The 22,502-nt window shown below is 40.0% G+C and overlaps 1 protein-coding gene across 2 annotated transcripts; it reads left to right on the top strand.

Moving 5' to 3' along the window:
• The first annotated feature begins 209 nt into the window (after positions 1–209).
• Positions 210–22,116, top strand: ERCC3 (ERCC excision repair 3, TFIIH core complex helicase subunit). 2 transcript variants are annotated; one of them, XM_032190030.1, is made up of 15 exons: positions 210–274; positions 375–580; positions 1,328–1,564; positions 1,654–1,703; positions 2,261–2,396; positions 2,601–2,765; positions 3,813–4,017; positions 5,027–5,341; positions 6,584–6,768; positions 9,394–9,596; positions 12,694–12,790; positions 12,984–13,101; positions 16,336–16,454; positions 20,603–20,755; positions 21,340–22,116. In XM_032190030.1, exons 1-15 carry the CDS (start codon positions 256–258, stop codon positions 21,472–21,474), a joined length of 2,343 nt encoding a protein of 780 aa, XP_032045921.1. In that variant the 5' UTR covers positions 210–255; the 3' UTR covers positions 21,475–22,116. The 2 variants fall into 2 exon arrangements, with proteins under 2 accessions (XP_032045921.1, XP_032045922.1); XM_032190031.1 differs by having other exon boundaries at positions 228–274; positions 380–580.
• Positions 22,117–22,502: the final 386 nt, after the last annotated feature.

Below are 22,502 nucleotides of genomic sequence, written 5' to 3'. Positions count from 1 at the left end.
CTGTGGAGACAGCCGTGTGCCTAAGGGTTTTGTATTAATATTAAAAAGAAAAGAAAAAATAAATCAACCTCCCCCTCCAACCCCCCCCGCCCGCCCCCTCAGCCATGGCGGCGCTGCCCCCGCCCCTCCCCCGGCCGCGCGTCGTACGGCGGCGCCTCTCCCGCGCGGCGGAAGTGACGCAGAGGCTGGTGGCGGCGGCGGCGGCAGCGGCGGCCGGGACCCGGGTGCCGGCGCGGGGGGCGCTGAGCGGCGGCCATGGGCAGGAAGGAGCGCGGTGAGCGGGGGGACGGGAAGGGGAAGGGGAAGGGCAGGGAGGGGAAGGGCAGGGAGGGCAGGGGCAGGGCAGGGCCGGCTCTGACCGCTGCGCCCCGCAGAGAAGAAGAAGTCGAAGCGGCGGCACGCGGAGGAGGACGAGGACGATGAGGACGAGGCCGCGGGCCGGGAGCCGCAGGAGGCGGTGCCGTCGGCCGCCGGGAAGCAGGTGGAGGACGGCGGCAGCAAGCTGGACGAGTACGGCGCCAAGGACTACCGGCTGCAGATGCCGCTCAAGGCCGACCACGCCTCGCGGCCGCTCTGGGTGGTAGGTGCGGGGCGGGAGGGCCGGGGACGGTGTTTCGGGGGGAGGGGGCTCACAGCGAGAGCCGGGCAGCACAGCACAACAAGGGTGTGAAACTGGACCTGACCGCAGCCTACAGCTTCCTCAGGAGGGGGAGTGGAGGGGCAGGCAGCGATCTGTTCTGTGTAGTCACCAGTGATAGGACCTGAGGGAATGGTGCCAAGCTGAGATAAGGGAGGTTCAGGCTGGACATCAGGAAGACGTCTTGCTCACCAAGAGGGTATTTGGACACTGGAACAGGCTCCCCAGGGAAGCAGTCACTGCACCGAGCTTGGTGGAGTTTAAGAAGCATTTGGACTGTGTGTGTAATCACATGGTCTGAATTTTTGGTTAGACCTGTGTGGTGCCAGGAGTTGAACTTGATGATCCTTGTGGGTCCCTTCTAACTCAGGATACATTCTGTGATTCTGTGCTGGGGGAATGGGGCTGGAAACTTGTCTTGGCTCAGAGCAAGAAGCCCAATCTTTACTGGTTACTATGAGGGAAAAACACCCATGCTGTTAATCTGGGAAAACTTTGTCAATCTGGAAGGTTTGTTTTCCATGCTATAGAAGGGTAAATTCTTAGGGTAAATATGTATTTGTGAAACATAAATACATTATCACCTGAGTAGTGGAGTCTCTCTGTATCATAATGGCTGCTCTATAGGAAAGACCTTATTTTCCTCAAGTACCACTGGCGCACCCTCAGCATGTCCTTGTGTTTCCGTAGGCTCCCGATGGCCATATCTTTCTGGAAGCCTTCTCTCCGGTTTACAAATACGCGCAGGATTTCTTGGTTGCCATTGCCGAGCCCGTGTGCAGACCAACCCACATTCATGAGTACAAGCTGACTGCTTACTCCCTCTATGCTGCTGTCAGCGTCGGCTTGCAGACCAGCGACATCACTGAGTACTTACAGAAGCTGAGCAAGACTGGTGTCCCGGATGGAATAATTCAGTTTATCAAGGTAAGGCTGCTGTACTGCTACAAGGAATACATCTGTTGCTAGAGTCACTGTTTGGCGTGTTCCTAATGACTGCTCTCGTCTGTTTGCAGCTGTGCACTGTCAGCTATGGGAAGGTGAAGCTGGTGCTGAAACACAACAGGTAAGTGGCTCTTTGCATTGGCATTGTGGAAGAAGTCTTCCAGTTGCACAGCTGTGCATGAATGGCTGTGGTCTTAGTGCGTGTGGATTTTTACAGCTCCCAGCTGTGTGTGTACATGTGTTCATAAAGGGTCATGATTTTAGTTGTTGAAAGTTTAATTCGTTTGTTAATGATTTCAGTTGGTCCTGAGCTACTGGTGGCTATCATTACATTGTTAAATGTAGGATACAAATTTTCTGTTCTGGCATGTTTCTTTTTTTGCTTGGACCTACAATATTCTCCTATATCCTTAAGGTTTTCAGATCATCTTAAGGTGAGATCATCTGACCAGGGTAGATAACATGAAAGTACGTGATGCTTTTGGTGTGAGGCGTCTTCTAAAACTTCAGATTGTCATAATTTTTTATTTATTTATTTATTTTAATTCCCTCCCCTAACACGGGGTACTTGAGAATGCATCTGGGAGAGCTGTAGATCTAAGCATCTGTGCCCCTCTTCCTATGTATGATTCTGTTGATTAGTTCATCCAGATGTTTTTCTTTGTTCTTTCCTTTTAGATATTTTGTGGAAAGTACCCATCCTGATGTCATTCAGCAGCTTCTGCAAGACCATGTTATTAAGGACTGTCGCCTGAGAAATGCTGAAGGTGAAGAAACGGAGCTCATTACAGAGACATTCACCAGTAAATCAGCGGTACGTGTGGCATGTTTTAAAGCAATTGAACTAACATTGGATAAATTATTAAGTAGCTTGGAGTGATTATTGTGCTTGTTGTGTCAGCAGTCACTTTCAGTTCTGTCAGCAATGCTCTGTGCCTCGTTAATCAGCTCTGCTTCAATCTGTGTGGGGGGAGCATCTCCTACAGATCCCTTAGGTGAGAATTCCTTTCTATTTCAGATTTCTAAATCCAGTGAAGGTGGCTTTGGTCCATCCACATCACAAGGAGCGGATGCTCAGAACAAGCCAGATGTTCCAGCTGACTTATTTGAGTTCTATGAGCAGATGGATAAAGATGAGGAGGAGGAGGAGGAAACACAGACAGTATCCTTTGAAGTCAAGCAGGTGCGAGTACTTCTGTCTGGTAGCATTTGTAGGTTTGAGGGATGTGCCTGGGACTCACAAATAAGTGTGAGAACTTCATATAAAGTACAGTGCCTCTTTGTTTGGTGGCAGAGATCGTTGGAAGGTGATAACATTTCTTTCCTTTCACCTTCCAAATTGTTAGGATCTTCGTTTTCATTACAGAGGGAGGCAGACTGCACATGGTTCCTTCCCTGCCCAGAAGGGCAGTGCTCACAAGCTAGTGAGGCTTCCAGGAGCTGAGGGAGGTTCCCACTGCATGCAGCTCGATGCTGCTCTGTGCGAGACAAGGGAGAACTCAGTGGGGAGCAGATCTGCCAAATCTGCTGTTGGTTTCAGAACTTTTTTCTAGATGATTCATACTTACAGAAGGAACTCTTGGTGGTTCTGCTCTCAAAGCTTGAGATGAATGGCTGGAGAGTAGAGCACGGTCCTGGCTTGACCTTCAGAGAGCTTTTGTAACTTTATTCTAGTTGCTTCCTGGACTTGGTGATTGTAATGACGTCTTACTGGGCAAAACAGAAATAACAAAAAGAGAACTTTTTAATAACCAAAATATTTACTAAGAAGAAAAAACACAACTCTTGGTGATTGAATCAACTTGTCATTGTGGTGCAGTAACTGCATTGCAAGGGTATGAAGATTTTCCTTTTGACAGCTGTGCAGCTTTGGTAGGTCCTTCCATGTAACACACAGAACCTTTTGTGTCTGTTACTGAGCTCTTTGTGCAGGACTTCAGGGTGTAGTTGAGTCACTGCCGGATAAACAACACATCTGAGATTAATGCGTCATGTACTTCCATCTGTCTAAATAGTTCTCTCTAGTATGGACTGTTACTTAAAATGTTTGAGGGGCACGGGGGTGGTCACAAATGAAGTTTTTGAAATGAACTTTAACCCTTGCAGACTTCATGAGCATAAAAGATAAATGTAACTTCACCTGGTACTATGCAATCAGTGGTTGTTTAGAAAAAAGAAAAATAATTCAGATGTGGAGAATTTACCATCTGAAGCTTTGTCTCCTCCTCAGGAGATGATTGAAGAACTTCAGAAGCGTTGTATCCATTTGGAGTACCCTTTGCTGGCAGAATATGATTTCAGAAATGATTCTGTGAATCCTGATATTAACATAGATCTGAAACCTACAGCTGTCCTCAGACCCTATCAAGAGAAAAGCCTAAGGAAGATGTTTGGAAATGGGCGAGCCAGATCTGGTGTTATTGTCTTGCCATGTGGTAAATGCCTAAGTTATTTAGGGGTTTTGTTCCTTGGGGGTTTTGCTCTTTGTTTGCCTGTAATAAAGTAACTTCTAAATCTGATGATGACTGCTTAGGTTTCAAACAGTACTGGGGACTGTTCTGAGAACCAGTATGCAGAGTCCTGTTGGTTTTCAGCTAGCGGGTGATGAGACAGTGGTGAGAGAGAGCCCAGTAAGTAGAGCTCTCAGATGTGCGCTCAGCAGTGCTGTCAGTTTTCCCTGTAGTGACCAAAGAATTGTTTTGTGGTTATGATAAGTTAGGTTAATGTTAATGCTTTCACTGTGCCCTCTGAGTCAGCTCTGCTGGTCTTCCAGTGAAATAAAAAATGGCTGGTGCTGGAATAACGTGTCCTTTAGGTAGGAATAAGGAGCCTGGGGGGAACTGGGAACACAAGCAGTGGCATGAAGAGGGCCTGCACAGACAGGTTCTGGACCAGGGCAGTTTGGGAAAGAAAGGAGGAACGTGAGGGTTGGGACAGCTCACGGGAAGCTGTAGAAGAAGTAGAAAACAGGAGAAAAACAGGAGACTGCTTGGCAGTGCCCTCGGTATTGGAGGTAGAGGGCAGGCACAGGAGGTAAGGTGAGGGCCTGAAAGAGTGTGGAAGGGATGAGGAATGGAGAGATGGAAGGACTTGCTCTGTGGTGGGATGGGCATAGCTGGCAGGGGCAGTGGCGGAGATGACACCTACCAGAAGCTTTCTGTGGCCACCTGGAATTTAACCTGCTTTTGAAAGGAAGAAAGCATAGAAAGCTTCTATGGCAAAAGCAAAGATTACAGTGATTTACTTGAGAAAGCTGCGAGGATGGGGCAATCCAGATGTTCTTACCAAAGAGAGTTCATTCTTTAAGACTGGTATACTACAGAAACAGTGAAAACTTTGCCCTTATATGATTTCATATCCTCTGTTTTCCTATTTCCCTTCCCTCTTTTTCTTGCAGTGCTGTCAGTGAGGTGAATGATGAGTGTCCCTCCTCCTCCCCTACAGGTGCTGGCAAGTCCCTCGTTGGTGTGACAGCTGCCTGTACAGTCCGCAAGCGGTGTCTGGTCCTTGGCAATTCTGCTGTGTCTGTAGAGCAGTGGAAAGCCCAATTCAAGATGTGGTCCACCATCGATGACAGCCAGATATGTCGGTTCACCTCTGATGCCAAAGACAAGCCCATTGGCTGTTCTGTTGCTATCAGCACATACTCCATGCTGGGACACACGACTAAGAGATCCTGGGAAGCAGAGAGAGTAATGGAGTGGCTTAAAAGTCAAGAGTGGGGCCTTATGATACTTGATGAAGTGCATACTATCCCTGGTAAGGAAATGGTGTACAAACCCCTCGTGCTATATATGCTGTTATTAAAGTTTCGTTGCTCATATGGAAGATTATGGGATTTTTTTTTTTGCTATGTTTCTCATGATAGTGTGTAGACCTGTGTCATAGGGTTTTGAGACTTAAACAAGTAAACTGCTTTGTTCTAATTTGCTTTTTGTCTGATGCTACAGAGTTTAGCTGACCATTGATTTTTTTTATTATTTTTTTTAATCCTTCAAACTAGCCACTTCATTCTCTATAACGGTAGTACAGTACACACATGCCTTCTCCTTTGGCATAGGGTGACAAACTGATTGCTAAGATACTTAAATTTATAGAATTTTGTTGTAGACAAATTTGTTATGTAGATGGTGGTACTCTCCTCAGGAATAGGACAGAAGTACTTCTGCTTTCTTTGCTTTTGAGATGTCATTGCACTGTAGGCTTAGCTTTTAATACCTATTTCTATTCCATAAAATACAGGTAACTATTAATGTCCAGAAATAGCTGTTGTATTTGAAGTTACTATGTAATTCAGATCTATGTTATTGGAAAGCAACAATGTAGCATTAAAGTGTCTGGGATAATCCTGGCTAAAAGTACCACCCAGGATTCTGATAACTGCTCCACCTTGCTGTCATGGTATAATTTGAATAATTTGGTCTTTGTTGAAATGATAGAGATACCTGCCATTTTAACAAAGTAGCATATTGCTGCTCCAGTTCTTTCACTCTTGTTCTTTCTTCATTTCATAAAAAAAAAAAAAGATACAGCACTTCCTGTGTCTACAAACTCTGCAATCACAGGATTTGTAGCAATGCCAAAGATAAGTAATTCTGCCATATATTAGTCCTGAATTTGGCAAAGTCAGCCAAGAGTCCTCGTGTCACAGATCTTTCTGTGAAATACTACATGATGTTAGGTAAGTCATGTAACCTCTCTGAATATATTATGTTTCTTTTTGGGAAACAGAAAGTAATACAAATGCCAGAAGGTTTACTGGGATTTTCACTGTATGTTGAGGGTGTGAACTGAAGCAGCAATCAGTTTAAAGTGTTGCTGTAGCACAGAATACTGTTAGAAGTGTATGTGAAATGGGGTGATATTTCCTAATGTTGTACTTGCTTTGTGTTCAGGAGTGGAGTTTTTTTTTTTTTTTTAATTGCAGGACTTGTATTCTAAATCCGTTTAGGAAAGAAAATTTGTTGCTCTCAAACAGAAAATTTGTCTTATGTTTCTTAGCAAAAATGTTCAGACGTGTGCTCACTATTGTACAAGCCCACTGTAAACTGGGACTGACTGCTACCCTGGTCAGAGAAGATGATAAAATTGTTGACCTGAACTTCCTGATCGGACCAAAGCTCTATGAAGCCAACTGGATGGAGCTGCAGAACAGTGGCTACATTGCTAAAGTGCAGTGTGCTGAGGTGATGCTCTGCTTTTCAGTACTACCAGTATATATTTAATATGTTCATAACCTTTTTTTTTTCCTTTTTTTAGGGGGGAACAACTATAGAATTAAGTATTTATTTCACTTGTTCTGTAGCTCAAGCAAGGCTGTCACTGGTCAATATGAACACATTGCAAATCCAGTAGCATGACTTCAGCACTGTTTCTCTTCAGGCATCGTCGTGCTTGATCGGCTGTCCCCAGTTCAGTATTCAGGAATGTGAGCAGCAGCTGCAGAATTGTAGACCCACTTTGCAGGCGGCAGTCACGTTGTCTGATTCGATTTCATATGTTAAGCTCAGTTCAGTGTGGTGTTGGTCAGGTAGTATGCTTGAAGCTGCTTTTAATAGAGACTTCAGCTGGTAGTCTGTAGTCTATTGAGGAAAATTATTTAACAAAGAAGGACAGTAGAAAGCTTACAAATAAGAAAACAGCTGCTTATTTCAAGCCTTAAGGCATGAGGGTGAAAATGGAAAACATGAAATTTGCTCTTGCTATTTCTTTTCAATATAATAGTGTGTGACCTCTAGTCTTTCCAACAAATGGATGAGATAAAAATCTGGTATCAGGTAAGTGGAAACCTTTCATACAGGCAGAATGTTAAAGTAGCCTTTCTGAGTCAGACTAAAGGTCTTGTTTAATATATTGTCTCTACTAATTGTAAAGATACTTAGAGAAGAGTATAAGAACAGGGCAGGTGTATCTGTTTCTTCTGATACCTCTCCAAGCCTTCGATCATTTATGAGCTATAACTGATACCTGCGTAACCCTCAGTGGGTTTCTTTTTCATGATCTCTTCTGGTCTCCCACTGAATAGAAGGAGAGTTTTAGCAGCCACAACTTGCTATGGTAGAGTTTCATAGCTTAACTCTCTCTTGATTTTTACCTGGATTAGTGTACATTTTTTGTATTTTATTTTATTTCAAACCTGTCTTGGCTAGTTTCATTTAATTCTTCCTAACTCCCATAGTGAGTGGGAGAAAAGATGCAGAATTTATTCCTTTTTATCCTTTCTGGGTCACTCTCGATTATCATCAAAACCTTATAACTGGAATACTAGTGTCAACTGGTAGGAAAACATCTTCATAATTGTTCATTATTGTCCTTATAGTGTAGAATCATGGGGGGTCTTCCACATGAGATAGCATTTCTTAAAAAATAAAATCCACAAGTAAGTGGATTGGATTTCCAGTCTCTTGCCTACTAAAGTACAAAGATTATTACGAAGATTACTAGCTGTGATAAATGTACTGGAGCTACAGTACATTACAGATAATTTATGAAAGCAATTGGTTGTATTTTTACATATTTATTACGTATAATATCCAAGGTTATTAATATGATCAGTCAATTAAAGTAAAGGAAAAATAAACCAAACTGACTTGTAGCAGCAGTATCTGCTACTTTCTCATGTGAGTCCATTGTTTTCCTTTTGGACTTTGTGCAAACCAGGGGTAGTGGAGCTTATGTACTTTTTAAAAGTAATAGAATGCAAAGAAAGAGTATCTAGAAAGTATCTAGGTGGAAAGGAGAATAATTGGTCTGCAAATTCAGATCTGACAGTGTTAAGGTACTTTGGTTAATTCCACCACCAACGTGATTTCTCTCAGTCCATGAAATTTAAATTTAATTTAAAATTAATAAATTGATATTTTTATCATTAAATTAATTATTTTTATTATTTTATTAATTAACTATTGATAAATTAAAATTAATAATTAAAAAGAAAAACTTAATTAATAATGTTCAAAGTTTAGGTATTGTTCAGTATAACTAATATTGAGACACTGAAAAGTAAAGTCTGTGTTGCCTTTCTCCTGAATGACATGTAAATTGATATTCTTAAGGCCAATGTTTTGAAATAATACTCTGAGATATTGCTAAAGCAGAGAATCAAAACAAAAAAAAATTGATGTCTGGAAAATACTAATACATGCACAGCTGCATTGCTTATTTGTTTGGATCTCCTTGGCATGCTATAGAGAAGTAGCATCTCTTACCAGCTATTCTCCATAGCCTTGCAAGATGTCTAGCTCACTCTGTAAGTGCAGTTCTTGCCAGGTGACAAGAGAGGGCAGTGCTGCTGTCTGATTAGGCAGGGCATGGCCACTGCAGGTATGACTCTTTCACGGTGCCAGAAGAGAGAGCAGCAGTTACATAAATAGCTGCAGTCTGTTAAAGTAAAAAACTTGTTCATACAGTTTTGTTCTGTAATGAAGACTAAATGTGTCTTTAGGTTTTCAGAATATGGATGAAAGTGAATTTTTAGGGAAAAGGCGTTGACTGCAGTGGCAGGGAGATTATACAAAGTTCGTTCCCTTAATACTTGCTTTCTAATATGTGGTAGCATTCAGTGAAACTACCAGGTGTGAAACAACTTTTTTCCAGTCCTGTTCCAGTCGGTCCCCTGCCTGTTCCTGTTGTGGTCACAGTGCCACAGCCTGTACCTTTCACCCTTTTAGTACAGAAGTTACTGTATTAAGATTTGTGATCTGCACTGTACAGAAAGCTTTCATGTATTATCAACCCCCAATATCTTTTAAATTCCCTCTGGGATACAAAAAATAACTGGGGGTTACTCTGTGTATGTTTTCTAATTCTAGGTTTGGTGCCCAATGTCACCTGAATTTTATCGAGAATATGTAGCCATCAAAACAAAGAAACGGATACTGCTCTACACCATGAACCCAAATAAGTTCCGAGCCTGCCAATTCCTGATTAAGTTTCATGAGCGACGGAATGACAAAATCATCGTTTTTGCTGACAATGTGTTTGCACTGAAGGAGTATGCAATTAGGCTTGGAAAGTAAGTGTTCCCAACCAGTGATGGCACTGTTGTTTTTCTTCTTTCTGGAAAGTTATCTCATAATCTCACAGATTTCAGTCACCTCTAGACATTTATTGTAATTTTTTGATTTAACTCCAATCCTTTTATATAGAAAAGAATTCAGGAGGCTCTTCTCTGGCATTACGATGTTATTCCAATGTAGAACAGTTTGAAAAGAATCTCTGATTAGCATTTGGCTCAGAGGAGTTTTCATGCAAGTTCACTGTGAATGACTTAGTATTTCTCCATTTTCCATTATTACTAGCTGGTGGGCAAAATCAGGGGGCTTCTTAAAAAAGTTAACAGAACTCTTTCTATAATAGAGAGGCAGGGGAAGCTATGATCTGGGAGGGACAGTTTCAAATGAACACTCTCTGGATCTTTCAAGATCTTTTGGAGCCCATGTCCTTCTTGTTCAGGTTCTCAAAAGGTCTTAAACTTTTTTTAAACAAAAGAGAGAACCTTATTTTTTTGTACTTTGGTGAAAATAGGCACAGAAGCTGGCCTTGTCCTTTCTGTGAAGAGCCCAAATAAAATTTTGCCGGAAGCTGTGGTGCATGTTGACCATATGATTTCATGTCTAGGAATTTCAGTAGTACTTAGCAAAGCCACAAATGAATCTCCTTACACTTTCCAAAATTTCTGCTCAGTTTTTACTGATGGTAGTTTAACAGCCATGTTGTGCTGGCTTACTGTGGCATCAAAGAGCAGAGCTAATAGTGCTGGATGAATTCCAACACCCGTGGTCTCTTTCATCATTTTTTAAATCTGTCTGGACAGAGATTAGCTATAATGATGCCTCTGGAATGTCGCTAGCAGCGTTCAGTGCACCACAGAAAAAGAGCCTTTAACAAGGACACATACAGGGAGGGGGTGCTTGCTAAATAGTACAACAGTTTTTAAATGGGGTAGATGCTGTAGAAGTATGGCAGCAGAATTAGTTGAAGAAATATTAGGTACTTGCTTTTCACGTTCTTGACTCAGTTCTCCTTTCCACGCATCATGTATGGAGTTCCAGTTTACAGAGACATGTTAAAAGGAAAGGACAGTTGCAGTGCTAGATGAGTGTGAGAGTGTTTTAATGACGCCCCTGTGCCCGTTCTCCTAGACCCCCACGTGTTCCTTTGGTACTGGCAGGGAAAGGCCATGCACATGACAGGAATTAGTTTGTCTATAACTTCTGGGGCCATGGAATTCAAATTTGCTTGGCCAGCTTTTACTGTCATGAGTCATTCATCGAGAGTTGTATAACTTGGGCTGTTTATTTTTTACTGGTGCTGTTAATATATTTAAATGGCTGTTTTTGAAGGACTGTCCTTGTGTAGTTTTAACAATATGTCAAAATATGGGAGAGGCATCTTTATAGATCCCTCAAACACCTTTTTATAGGAAATGAAAGGTTTCATTTAAAAAAAAAAAAATCAATCTAGCGCTGCACGTTCTGTGTTCTGGAAAGTACTTAGATGCGTCTTAGTTATGGTGAAGTAGGGTGCAGGGATGGTGGGGCTTAAAATGGAGGACTGATAGCCAAGCACTTCAGGTTATTCTGTGCTTAATTTAAATTTTCTTCCTAGTAGCTTGTATGGTGCTATGTTTGTATTTCTGATAAAGATAGTGTTGATAATACAATGATGATGTTTTAGTTGTTGCAGAGCAGTGTTTTCACGGAATTGAGGTCTGTTCTGTTTCTCACGCTGCCCCACCAACCGAGGAGGCTGGGGGTGCGGCAGCTGGGGGGGACGCAGCCGAGGCAGCTGGCCCAGGCTGGCCACAGGGGTGCTGTGGACCACAGGATGGGTGTCCTGCTCAGCACTAAAAGCTGAGCAGGAGAAGTGTGCCAGGGCTGCAGTTGCTTGGGGGCTGCCTGGATATTGGTTGGCTGGTGGTGAGCCATTGAATTTTACTTCACTTGTTCTTCTTGGTTTTGTTTCTCTTTGTGTGTTCGTTTGTTTTGTTCTCCTCAAAACCTGTATGAAACCTATGAGTTTGCTCACTTCTGCCCACTGATTCTCTCCTCCATCCCACTGTGGGGAGAGTGAGTAGGTGGTGGTGTGGTGTTAAACCACAACGCTCATTTTTGGCACCCAGTTTGGGGCACAGATGAGATAACAGGTTCAACCAGAGTGCATTGGAGGAAATTTAAAATTACAATATCAGTTTTACAGTTTCTGGTTGAAATATTTGCTAATTCGTTGTCAACATTGTTTTATTTAGTCCATGCCATGCTTCCTTTTTTGCTGAGTACCACATATGAGAGCTTGTTAAAGGCTGTTCTTGGCTTTTTCAGTTTGCTGTGATGTGTAGCACTTTAGTTTTGTTTTGCTTGGGAGATGTATGGCAAAAGCATTGGCCTTGAACCTAACCTGGTATTTGGGCCCTGAATTGCTGGCATCCCTGTACTTTAGGATCCATCTGGTAGAGACAATTAAGAATTAATGCTTTTTTCCTTTTTTTCCTCTCAAAGCCAATTTGTGGATAAAACAAAGAATGACACCTTCCCCTTTTTTTCCTGTGTTGTAAACTGCTTCTGTGTTGTAGGCAGGTACCTCTGATGCTCTGGGACTTCACCCACCCCGAACAGCTGTGGGATCCCAGTGAAGCGATAAAATGTTTGAAGGAAGTGAATTGTTAGAGAAGCATGGATTTTCAAGTGTTTAAATAGGAAGCAAAGGTTGCAGCTGTTAATGTGCTAACTCAGTAGATTTGAGGAAAACGTCTTTTATTTTAACAGCTGCCTCTAGTCTTTCATGTAGGCCTAGTACATGTATTCGGTCTCATCTACAGCTTCACTGGTGCACATAATTGCAAAACATTTGTAACTACCAGAATTTATTTCTGGCAGGCTGGGTTGTTGTAAAGGGTTCCACAAGCTGGATAGCTGCCATAAACGTCCCAACAAGCTAAAAGCAAACTGTAAGCTGTATCGAAATGTGGTCTATTCTTTTATCAGTTCAAATGTGTTCTGTGCTTCCTGTTGTGGTATCTTTGTGAAGAAATGACTTAGAAACCTTGATTTGGTTTAATTTGCCTTTGTTCTGTGGTTTGTTTTGTCGTTTTTTTTTTTCTTTTTTTCCAGACCCTATATATATGGTCCTACTGCACAAGGAGAAAGAATGCAAATTCTACAAAACTTCAAGCACAATCCAAAAATCAACACTATTTTCATTTCCAAGGTAATTGAGGACTTAGTGTGTTATTGTATCCATTTTCAGAGTGAACTTTATTTAAGAGCAAGTTATATATGCACGTTGTGCATTGGCCATCTTTGTATTGCAGGTAACAAAGGTGTACTTTGTACTCAGTCTTTGTTTATGAAACCTGCATATAAATATAAGATGCTGCTCAGAGACTGCTTCTGTGTTGTAGGTAGGGGATACGTCCTTCGATCTACCAGAAGCCAATGTTCTGATTCAGATTTCATCCCATGGTGGGTCTCGAAGACAGGAGGCTCAAAGACTGGGGCGAGTGCTGAGAGCCAAAAAAGGTAAATGAGATAGTTCTTAGGCTCTGTTTAGCATTTAAGTAATTATTCAGTTTAAATGGAATACTGAAACGTAAACAAAATAAACTGTGTCATCATAAATAAGCTGTTAGGTTGAGATCACATGGGAGAGGTTTTTTTGACAATAATATAGATGCCACCCTGTCTTTCACTTGCATCATATTTTCTTTCCTTTCTTTCCAGCCAGAAATGTATTTTCTTAAATATTTTCTCACGTCTTTTTTGCCCTTCCATTATAATGTTGTTTCACTGTTGCCAGAATAACTCTTGAGTTTTTTTCCCAATTTTTGTTTCACTTTTAACAACTTAAAATTAGCTTTGTCAAATATGCGTAATATCAGTAGAAGCATTCAATGTTTCTGGAGCCAGAACTCATGATGATTTATTTTTTTTTTTCAAAATTTGTGGATTTTGAATATATTGTATGACCATAAAACAAGTATTGTTGCTATTATTTGATTCTGGCCTTTAACGACTGGGGGATTCTAGAGGATAAGTAAATTGTAAACTGCAAAGCTATTTGTCTGGGGTATCTGTGGAGTTCTTCCCCTGTAGTTGAAGTGCCAGTGAGCTCTGCTGACATGAGAGACAGGAGGATTTCTGGCTGGTGTTAGCTCCAATGCTTGCAGTAGGTGGCTCAAGCAGCCTGACTGACAGTGATACGATTGATTAAAAGATGTAGTAGGCAGCTTTTTCAGTAGAAGTTTTTCAGGTGGGCTTCCTGTCCAGCATTTTAGCACAGTTGTTAGTCACTAGCAGGTTTGTATAAACCAGTTGTAACCAGCCTGCTGGTTTGGTGTGGTTTAGGTTAAGTGCAAGTTGTCAAGCAATTGCTCTCATTGAGAACAAATAAATAGAAAGCCACCACAATGGAAAAACTTTGTCTGAAAAAGGGATAGATGTTGTCCGCTTCTGTTGAACCGTGGTTCATTTTGTTGTAATGAGGCTGTGAAATTAATTCTTTATGGTGGCTTCTAGAGTCAGTCAGTAGAGATCACCTAGAAAACTGTCTGATTGTACTGACTTTTTCATTTTTGTGATGGATAAGCAGAAGGTCGGTAGGATTTAAACTTTTGTGTAGGCAGGGTTTTAGGAATCGCATCTTTGGTTACTGGAAATCTGACTGATGACTCCCATCCATTTTTAGTTTGAGGAATATTATTGGGAAGGTGGTAGTGGGGTGCTTCTGTCACTTTTTTTTTTATGTTTCAGTTTGTGTGGAACTAAGGAGAACTGTTTCTTAGACATGAATTTCTGGTTGACTTGATGAACTGAATGTTTCCTAACAGACACTGACTTAAGGCTGTTCCATTAGCTGTTAAACAAGGAATGCTTAATCTGCTGTATTTCAGTTTATATCTTCCCAAGACAAGTTAAAAAGTAGCTCCAGGCAAAAGTGGTTCTGCTTCAAGAGTTCTCTTGTACAAGGTGGTAATAAGTTTGAAAGTTGGTTTATGTCACAGCCTGTTAGCACTTATTTTAGAAAGAGTGAGTATTCACTAGGGAAGCAGTCATAATTTAGTGGAGGCTGTAACTGTCAGCTGGAGAGTGAAATTATTCATAGTTCTGTGTTTGTCTATCTGGAAAAATGACTCTTGTAAGCAGGGTAGGGGTTTTGTTTTTTACCTCTGTTTTTGTGTCGTTTAGGAAATCTGACTTTCTTGCCCTTACACAGACTTGCTTATACCTATAATTTTCTTCCTGCCAAAGCACTCTCTGCAGTGTTGTCTTGGTACCGTTCAGCAAAGGCTCTTTTTGTTGAATGGAGCTAAATGCCAGAAACACGACAGACCCTGGGACTTGCCTGGTTCACATTAAATCTTCAGGCAGAAGTCATGGGTACTTATTTAAACAGTAAAGCCGTAAGTCATTTTCAGGAAAGAATGAGGTTTTACTATGGGCCTTAATGCTTTTTTTCTGCTTACCAACATGCCAGTGTTACAGAGCTGTTGGGCTGGAGCCAAAACCATTTAAAATGGATTCACTTAAGATAAATAACTCTGCTGCTGCTTTTCTCAGAAAGCCCTTCATTTGGTCCAGCCTTCCTATATCCCTTTTTAAACCTTGCTGATTTTGTTCGTTCTTTTTCTGGATTACAGAGAAGAAATGGGAGAATCACATAGAAACTGGATATTCATGATAGTTCTTTATATTGACCTTGTGTTTTTTGTTTGTTTGTTTTTTGTTTTTTTTTTCAAAGAGTGTATGTCTGTACATCAGTGAAGGAAAATTAAGTGTTTTTTGGGAGAGTAATGCTTTGAGTTAGAAACACTAAAAATCTGAAGGAAAATTAACTTTTTTCTCTTTAGTTCTTCTTTCAGTTTTTCATTCCTTGATAATTCCCTTAGCATGAGATTGTTTTAGAAAAATTGTGTTACTCTAAAAGAAAATGTCTGGAAAGCACATTTTGAATGCATGCTGACTATTTTCTTTTTAAAATGGGATTTGTTTTACAAATAATTGTGGTTTTGCAAAACATAAAGAGCTTTTTATAAATAAAAATTATTCTTAAAACAATTTGTACTTGCACTTGAAATCTACATACACAGTTATTTTATGTGCAGTTTGTACTTACTGCTGAGGCTTTGTTTGAAGATGCATACAAAACCTGTGTTAGTGAATTAACAAAGTCTCGGTGAGACCTTGTTTTTTAAAAGAGTACCTAGTGCTGTTTAGGTAAGAGATATAACAACTTCAAGGTTGTTTTTGTTTGCCTTAAAAAAAAAAATGTTGATGTTAAAAGGTGCACAGGCTGGTTTATCCTAAGACTGCTAACTCTGGTTTACATTGATAAAAGTTTTTCTTTGTATTTTACATTCAGCTTTTGGATGTGTATTAAAATCCTTGTTTTGACTTTTTACTACTTATTTGCAAGTCTGTTATGTAAAGAATTTTATCTTTTACTTTGTCTAGCATAGCAAAGAAGCAGGTTCTTCTTGGAGTACCAGCATAACTGTGATAGTCTAAAGTTCTTTTTCCAGTTTTTTCCCCTTAACCCTTGCTCAAGTTACTAAGAACAAGAGTGGGAATTTCCATGTGATATGCTTTGTCGATCTATTTATGGTTTGGGTGCAGTTTGTCTTTAAAATAAACTTTACAAATTGATTTTGTGGAGAGATGGCTTATTTAAACACCTGGTTTTACTGTTTAGTCCTTTTTTTTTCTTGGTTACAGTGTTCCAGATGGAATTAATCATTTGATGTCTTTGTCTCCTAGGCATGGTTGCAGAGGAATACAATGCCTTTTTTTATTCTCTTGTGTCCCAAGACACTCAGGAAATGGCATATTCAACCAAGCGACAACGGTTTCTTGTAGATCAAGGCTACAGCTTCAAGGTAACTCATCCCTTCTGTTTACTATACATATATAACATTCACAAACCACAGAATTGTAGGGGTTGGAAGGGACCTCAAGAGATCATCAGATCCAACCCCCAGCCCAAAGCAGGTTCCATGCTTTCATATTCATATATTCATATTCTTTCATTTTACTACTAGGTCAAATACTTGAGAACTCCTGTTGCGGAATGTATTAATGAAGGTTTTGCTTGCAGGCAAAAACTGTTCCAGTGTTGTTTTTTCATCTATATTACTGTGAGGGTAGATACAAGTAGTTTAATACAACTTCTAGGAAGGTCAGTATTCTAACTTCAGACCAAGTAGGTGCAGGGGAGTGAGGCAGAACTTCACTTGTGTGGTTGGTTTATGCTCATCCTCTTCAGCTGTCCATCCATGCAGGCCTCTTATTAGTATATTATCATACTACTTGTACATTAAATATTGTTGATGGTTGGTCATGTTTTGGTGGCCAGCAGCTATTGAGAAAATTTCCAAAGCATCACAAATCACAAATAATGTTCTCTGCACTTCGTTCTGAAGTATATCACCCAAATCCAAAATGGCTATGTTGAATGTTGATTGGTGAAGAAATGACAGAATTTACTTTGGAAAAAAACTAACTGGGGAGTAGAAATCTTCCTACCTACAGCTAATATGTAGTCCTCAAAATGGAGAAGATTTTCAGTGTTGACTACATAACAGAGCCATGACTGTAAGTCAGAAGTTTCTCCTCGAGTCCTTTCATAAAGGACTTAACACCATCTCATTTCTCCAGTCATGTGTTGTTTCCTCTCTTCTTATTTTTATATTTTTAGATGTGTGATGACCTGTAAGGATACTCTTCAAACCATCTGACTTTCAAGATTGTTCTCTTGATTGTTGTTTCATTGGCTAGGGTAGTCAACAAGCTCCAAAGTGTGTCCTCTCTTGGATACAGTGATAGTGAGACATCAAATTAGATACAGTTACAGCACTGTCTGTCCTGTCAAAAACTAGCTGCTGCAGCCAGTAGGCACAAGCCCTGTCTTCCAAGGAAACCCTGAAATTTGTGCACCCTTTGTACTTCAGTGTATTATGTACATAGATATGTCATCTTCCTCCAGACATAAAATCTCATTCCACCAAAGTTCCTCGATTTTATAGAGCCCAAGGCCTATAATTTTTATTTTAATCTGCAGGCTATGCTATATGCTCATCTCTTTGTTTGTTAGAGGCAACAGTGTCTCATGATAGCCCTTGCTTTCAAGTATATTTATTCCTTTACAACTGGAGTTTCACTGCTCTTATTAGTAGCATTCCCAAAAACGCTTCTTCCAAGAAACATGGCTGAGAAGTAAAAGATAGGGTTCCCATACGTGCCTTTAGGAAATGAGCTCTAGCTTATGATGTTGAAGAATCCTGCAAGAATTGCACCAGGTGAGAGAGCAAGCAGCCTCTGCTGGATTGCACTTGACCCTAGCTGTTGAAGATCTTTATTTTTGTGAGGCATATGTGCACTGTGGGATATCTCTGTGGGTAAAAACTGAACTGCAGCCACCCCAAAGTAAACTGCCTTGTAATCAGTGCCCCCATTAAGGAGAGCTTTAAGGAGCTGAAACAGATGTCACAGTCTTTAGAGGTAAAAGCCTTGTTTTGCTTTGGAGTGAATATACTTTGTCAAAATTGCAGATCGGTTAGCTGCAGCTACTTAAAACTGTATCTATGTAGCTATAGCCAAAATGTTCAGAGAAATCCCTTTGCTTATATTTGAATGCCTTGGATGATGTAACGAAATAAGGAGTTAAAATAGAGGGTTTGTATTTTGCAAGGAAGACCTACTTCTGGGAGCTTTGAGTTGGTATGGGAGTAAAGTATTACAAGTGGCAGCTGTGAGTGTCTGAAGCAACATTTTAGCTGACCAGTCCTGGAGTGTTCTTTATTTGCAGTTGAGTAACAAAATGTTAGAATATCTATTTTTCTTCTGTTTGCCAAAGTTTAAGCCTTAGTCATAGCTGGCATCAAACAAGAGCAGGGCTGGAAGAAACTTGAAGAAACCATCTATTGTGTTTCTTCATTACAAGCCAGGATCAGCTGTGTATATGTCATTCCCAGCAGATGTTTGCCATCATGACTCTACCTCATCTTTAGGTAATTATTTCAGTGCTGATATCTTCTCCTTTGTAATTTTTGTTCCTAATGCTCAACCTTACTAAAAATTCAGTACTGCCTTAAGAAGGTAACAGTTTGCGCTTTTCTTCTAGGATTTACTTTCTTCTTTTAATCTTTCAATAGCTCCATTCTCTGCCTTTCACCAAAAAAGAGAACTAGATTAATATTTGTTTGCTAAGTCACACATTTTGTCTTTGCTTCTTAAATAGAGCCTTGTCATCACAATTTGCTACTTGGAGTCTTAATTATTTAAAAGATTTTTCTTTAGCTAACCAAAGTTTAGTTTTTTACTGTGTTGTGGTTTTGAGGTTGAATGTGGGATATATTTGAATTTTAAACCAATACCAGAAGTATTAGTATACTATATCAAAGACCTGGGGATCACTTAAAACTTGGCATCTGATGAGCTGCTTAAAAAAATTATGATGCAGTGGGAATTCTTTCCGTTCTGTGAATCATGTTAGCACTGTTTTGCAACAACTGGAAACAGGCTAATGCAATTTAAAATTGCTTCTCGTGACTCCATTTTAGATTTGAGATGGTTATAGCACATGTGCTTCTTAAACAACAAGAGAGACAACAGTGTTAATTTGACCATGTAATAGGATGGATTACTTCCCTGATTGGATTCTTAAAACTAGACTTTTTCAGACATCCATTTTTGATTTAAAAATTGCCGTTGACAGCAGCCCACAACATGGATTGGTCATACTAGTATTTCCATTTTCTCTGTTTTTCAAAAACACTGCTTTGTGTCTAATGTGAATTTGTTTTGCCTTAAGCTGTATTTCTGTTGTTTTATCAGTCTTTGAGATCAGATGCAGCCCAGATTACTGATGTAATTACTTTCTAATTCTGCTGACTCTAGATGAACTGTAAAAGGAGAATGAGGAGGGAAAGCACTAGATAATTGAAGGAAATGGCTGAATTTGAATGTCTCAAAGTGTCTTCAGGATGGAAACATGGTGGGAAAAGTGGGATTCTCATGTATAAATGTATGCTTACCAGAACACATTTAACTGCGGGAAAAATTCTTGTGAAGTGTTCAAAATAACTTGCTTAAGAAAGCAAGCTGCCTATTCTCATGCTTCATAACAGAAACTTGAGAGCTTTACAATTCTTCAGAAAAGGAGAATTTTCAATTAATGAAATATATGGCACTATATTGCCAGTAGATGGCATGTGCCCTGCATCCATGATTATCAAATGATTTACTAGGAATTTTGAAAAGAACTAACATAACACCCACTTTATTTTTGTGTGCTTAGACACAAAATTGAAAGAGTCGTTTTGCTATGCTGCTGCTGTTTAGTTGCAGATTGCTGTTTTGTCTCTCAACAACTGATTGGGAATCTTAATGTTAATTTTTTTTGCCCATATTCATAAATATTTATGCTAAAATTCTTAGTGCCTGGAAAGCTAATGGATAAATTTTATGAACTATAAAGTACTAGTTCATGTAACAGTTGGGGCTGGAAGGAATGTTAAACATTATTTAATTCTAACCCCCTGCTATGGGAAGGGACACCTCTCACTAGACAAGGTCGCCCAAAGCCCCATCCAGTGTGGCCTTGAACACATCCAGGGATGGGGCATCCACAGCTTCTCTGGGCAACCTGTTCCAGTGCCTTACCACCCTAGGAATGAAGAATTTACTGTGTTTACATAGTAAAGAATTTACTGAATCATAACTAGACAAACCTACAGCCTGCAGCATGAAGTTAACTTTCAGTAAAGTTCCTGATCAAGCTGGTATGGAAGTTGTTCAGCTGACACTCTCTGTCCAGAACTGCCTTTTTTAAGAAGGAGAGAGGTTTGTATTTCGCATTTCTAGCCAGAACATAACGGGGGTACATAATAGGGTGGGGGGTACACTTGCACTCCCACCACAGGTAATAACAGTTCAAGGCATTTTCAGCAGGATGCCTTCTCTTAGTTTTGAGCACCAACACTCAAAGAATGAGAATCCCTACCTTGTACTTTGCTTTGTTTCTTAGGTAATAACAAAACTTGCAGGCATGGAAGAAGAAGAACTGTCATTTTCATCCAAAGAAGAACAGCAGCAGCTTCTCCAGAAAGTCCTGCAAGCATCTGACCTAGATGCTGAAGAGGAGGTAGTTGCTGGAGAGTATGGTTCAAAGTCAGTTCAGGTAATGAAAAATGCTCTGAAAATGATAACCACGTATGCTGCAGAACTGAACCATCCCATTTTAATTCTGAATGTGATGACATCATTGATGCCTTAATATCTTTGTGAAACATTGGAAAATGTTTTTAAGCTGTATTAGTACTTGGCTGTTAATTCATTTGTTGGGCACTAGAAGGAAGTTAGACAAACAGAATTCTCGTCCTGCCTCATCGTATTTGAAGATGATGACCCATCTATTGTTGCAGATTTTGAAGTTCATCTTTTCAGTCACAAGCAAGGAATATTTTAAAACACTTTTAAGATAGGCATATGTCAGAGCACATACATACCCTCTTGTGATCCTTGTGATCCTTGAATCGTGTCCCAGATTCTCTATGCCACAGGGGCACTGTTTAAAGTCTATAAACTTAGAGTGAGTGGTGGGCAGTGACTTTCTTTGTAGAAGTTCTTTAAGAAAAAAATTTCAAAGGCTTTTGGTGTTGAGGTCAGTAAATGAATAGTGCTGCCCCGTAACTAGGGGATCAGTAGGTTTGAGCTGATCAATGTAATCACACATTAATCACCTGTTTCTCCCCTTTCCTATAGGTGTCACGTCGTACAGGCACAATGAGCTCTCTGTCAGGAGCAGATGACACAGTTTATATGGAATACCACACATCTCGGAGTAAGGCATCTACAAATAAACACATCCATCCACTTTTTAAACGATTCCGGAAATGATGGTCTTCGTGTGTGCATCTTGTTAAAACTCTGGATCCAGTTACCTGTTTCTATAACTAAAACTATGGATTTGCAATTTCTGGCAGGTCCTCTAAAAGACTTTTTTGAATGCATCTATATGGCCACGTATTTGCTTGGCAATGTATGTGCTCCTATGGATGAATGTGAAAGGAGAAAAGGAACTAAATCCCATCACAGCAGAGACATTATCTTGTGATTGGATGCTGGTTACGCCTGTCTGATTGCCAGGGTAACTAATAGAGTTTATTTTTATCAACTGAAGACTCTTTTTCAGAAGAATTCTGAAAAGGTTTTGTATATGAAGTTTGTACTGATGTTAGAAATATTATTTATCTGATTACTGTGTCTGCTTAACAAAGTATTGACGTTTAAAATGCTTAAAAATCATTCATTGAACTGAACAAGTCCTGATAGGAGCACTTGACAGAATGTTTTTAAACTGGGAGCTAGTTTATACTCATGACTTAGCTCATCTTAAAATTCTAACAAATTGTTTGAAGAATTTTGAATTGCTAAGACAAGAACAAAGAGGAATTCTATCTCCAAAGTAAACTAGAGGAAAGCATTAGTAAATACAAATAAACTCTGTGCTCCATTTTCCTCATTTTTCTTGCTACTGTTGAGAAGTTGCTGAAATAAAAACTTTCTTTTGTCATTTCTATTCTATTTATTAATCATGCAATAAAAACATCATAACTGTTAAACAGTGCAATGCCACTATAGAAATTACTGTTGAATCACTGTTTGGACTAGCCACACGGTGACTTGGAAGCAGAGATATGAAGAAGAGAATCCTGGGTTTGAGGCTTTTTTCTTAATGAAGACAATGCATTAATGTTCTAGAAAATGTGAGGGGAGAGAGACCATTTTTAAAAAGACTAGCATTTAATATTGTGACAATTATACTACTTAGTATTGTATTGTGGATTTGTTTTATTTTTATATTTTTGTGAGTATAGTGTTTTAGAAACAACCTGTGAAATAATATTGATCTTGACTAGCTCTTC

The sequence above is a fragment of the Aythya fuligula genome, chromosome 6, assembly GCF_009819795.1.
Source record: "Aythya fuligula isolate bAytFul2 chromosome 6, bAytFul2.pri, whole genome shotgun sequence".
Taxonomy (NCBI): domain Eukaryota; kingdom Metazoa; phylum Chordata; class Aves; order Anseriformes; family Anatidae; genus Aythya; species Aythya fuligula.
Note: the sequence above shows the minus strand (reverse complement) of the source record. Positions and strands in the feature narration are given on the sequence as shown.

Bases quoted from the DNA above. Each gene is read 5' to 3' on its own strand.
- ERCC3 (XM_032190030.1), top strand. The intron at 2,397-2,600 runs GTACGTGTGGCA...TTTCTATTTCAG, and splicing joins CATTCACCAGTAAATCAGCG to ATTTCTAAATCCAGTGAAGG. The intron at 13,102-16,335 runs GTAAATGAGATA...TTTGTCTCCTAG, and splicing joins AGTGCTGAGAGCCAAAAAAG to GCATGGTTGCAGAGGAATAC.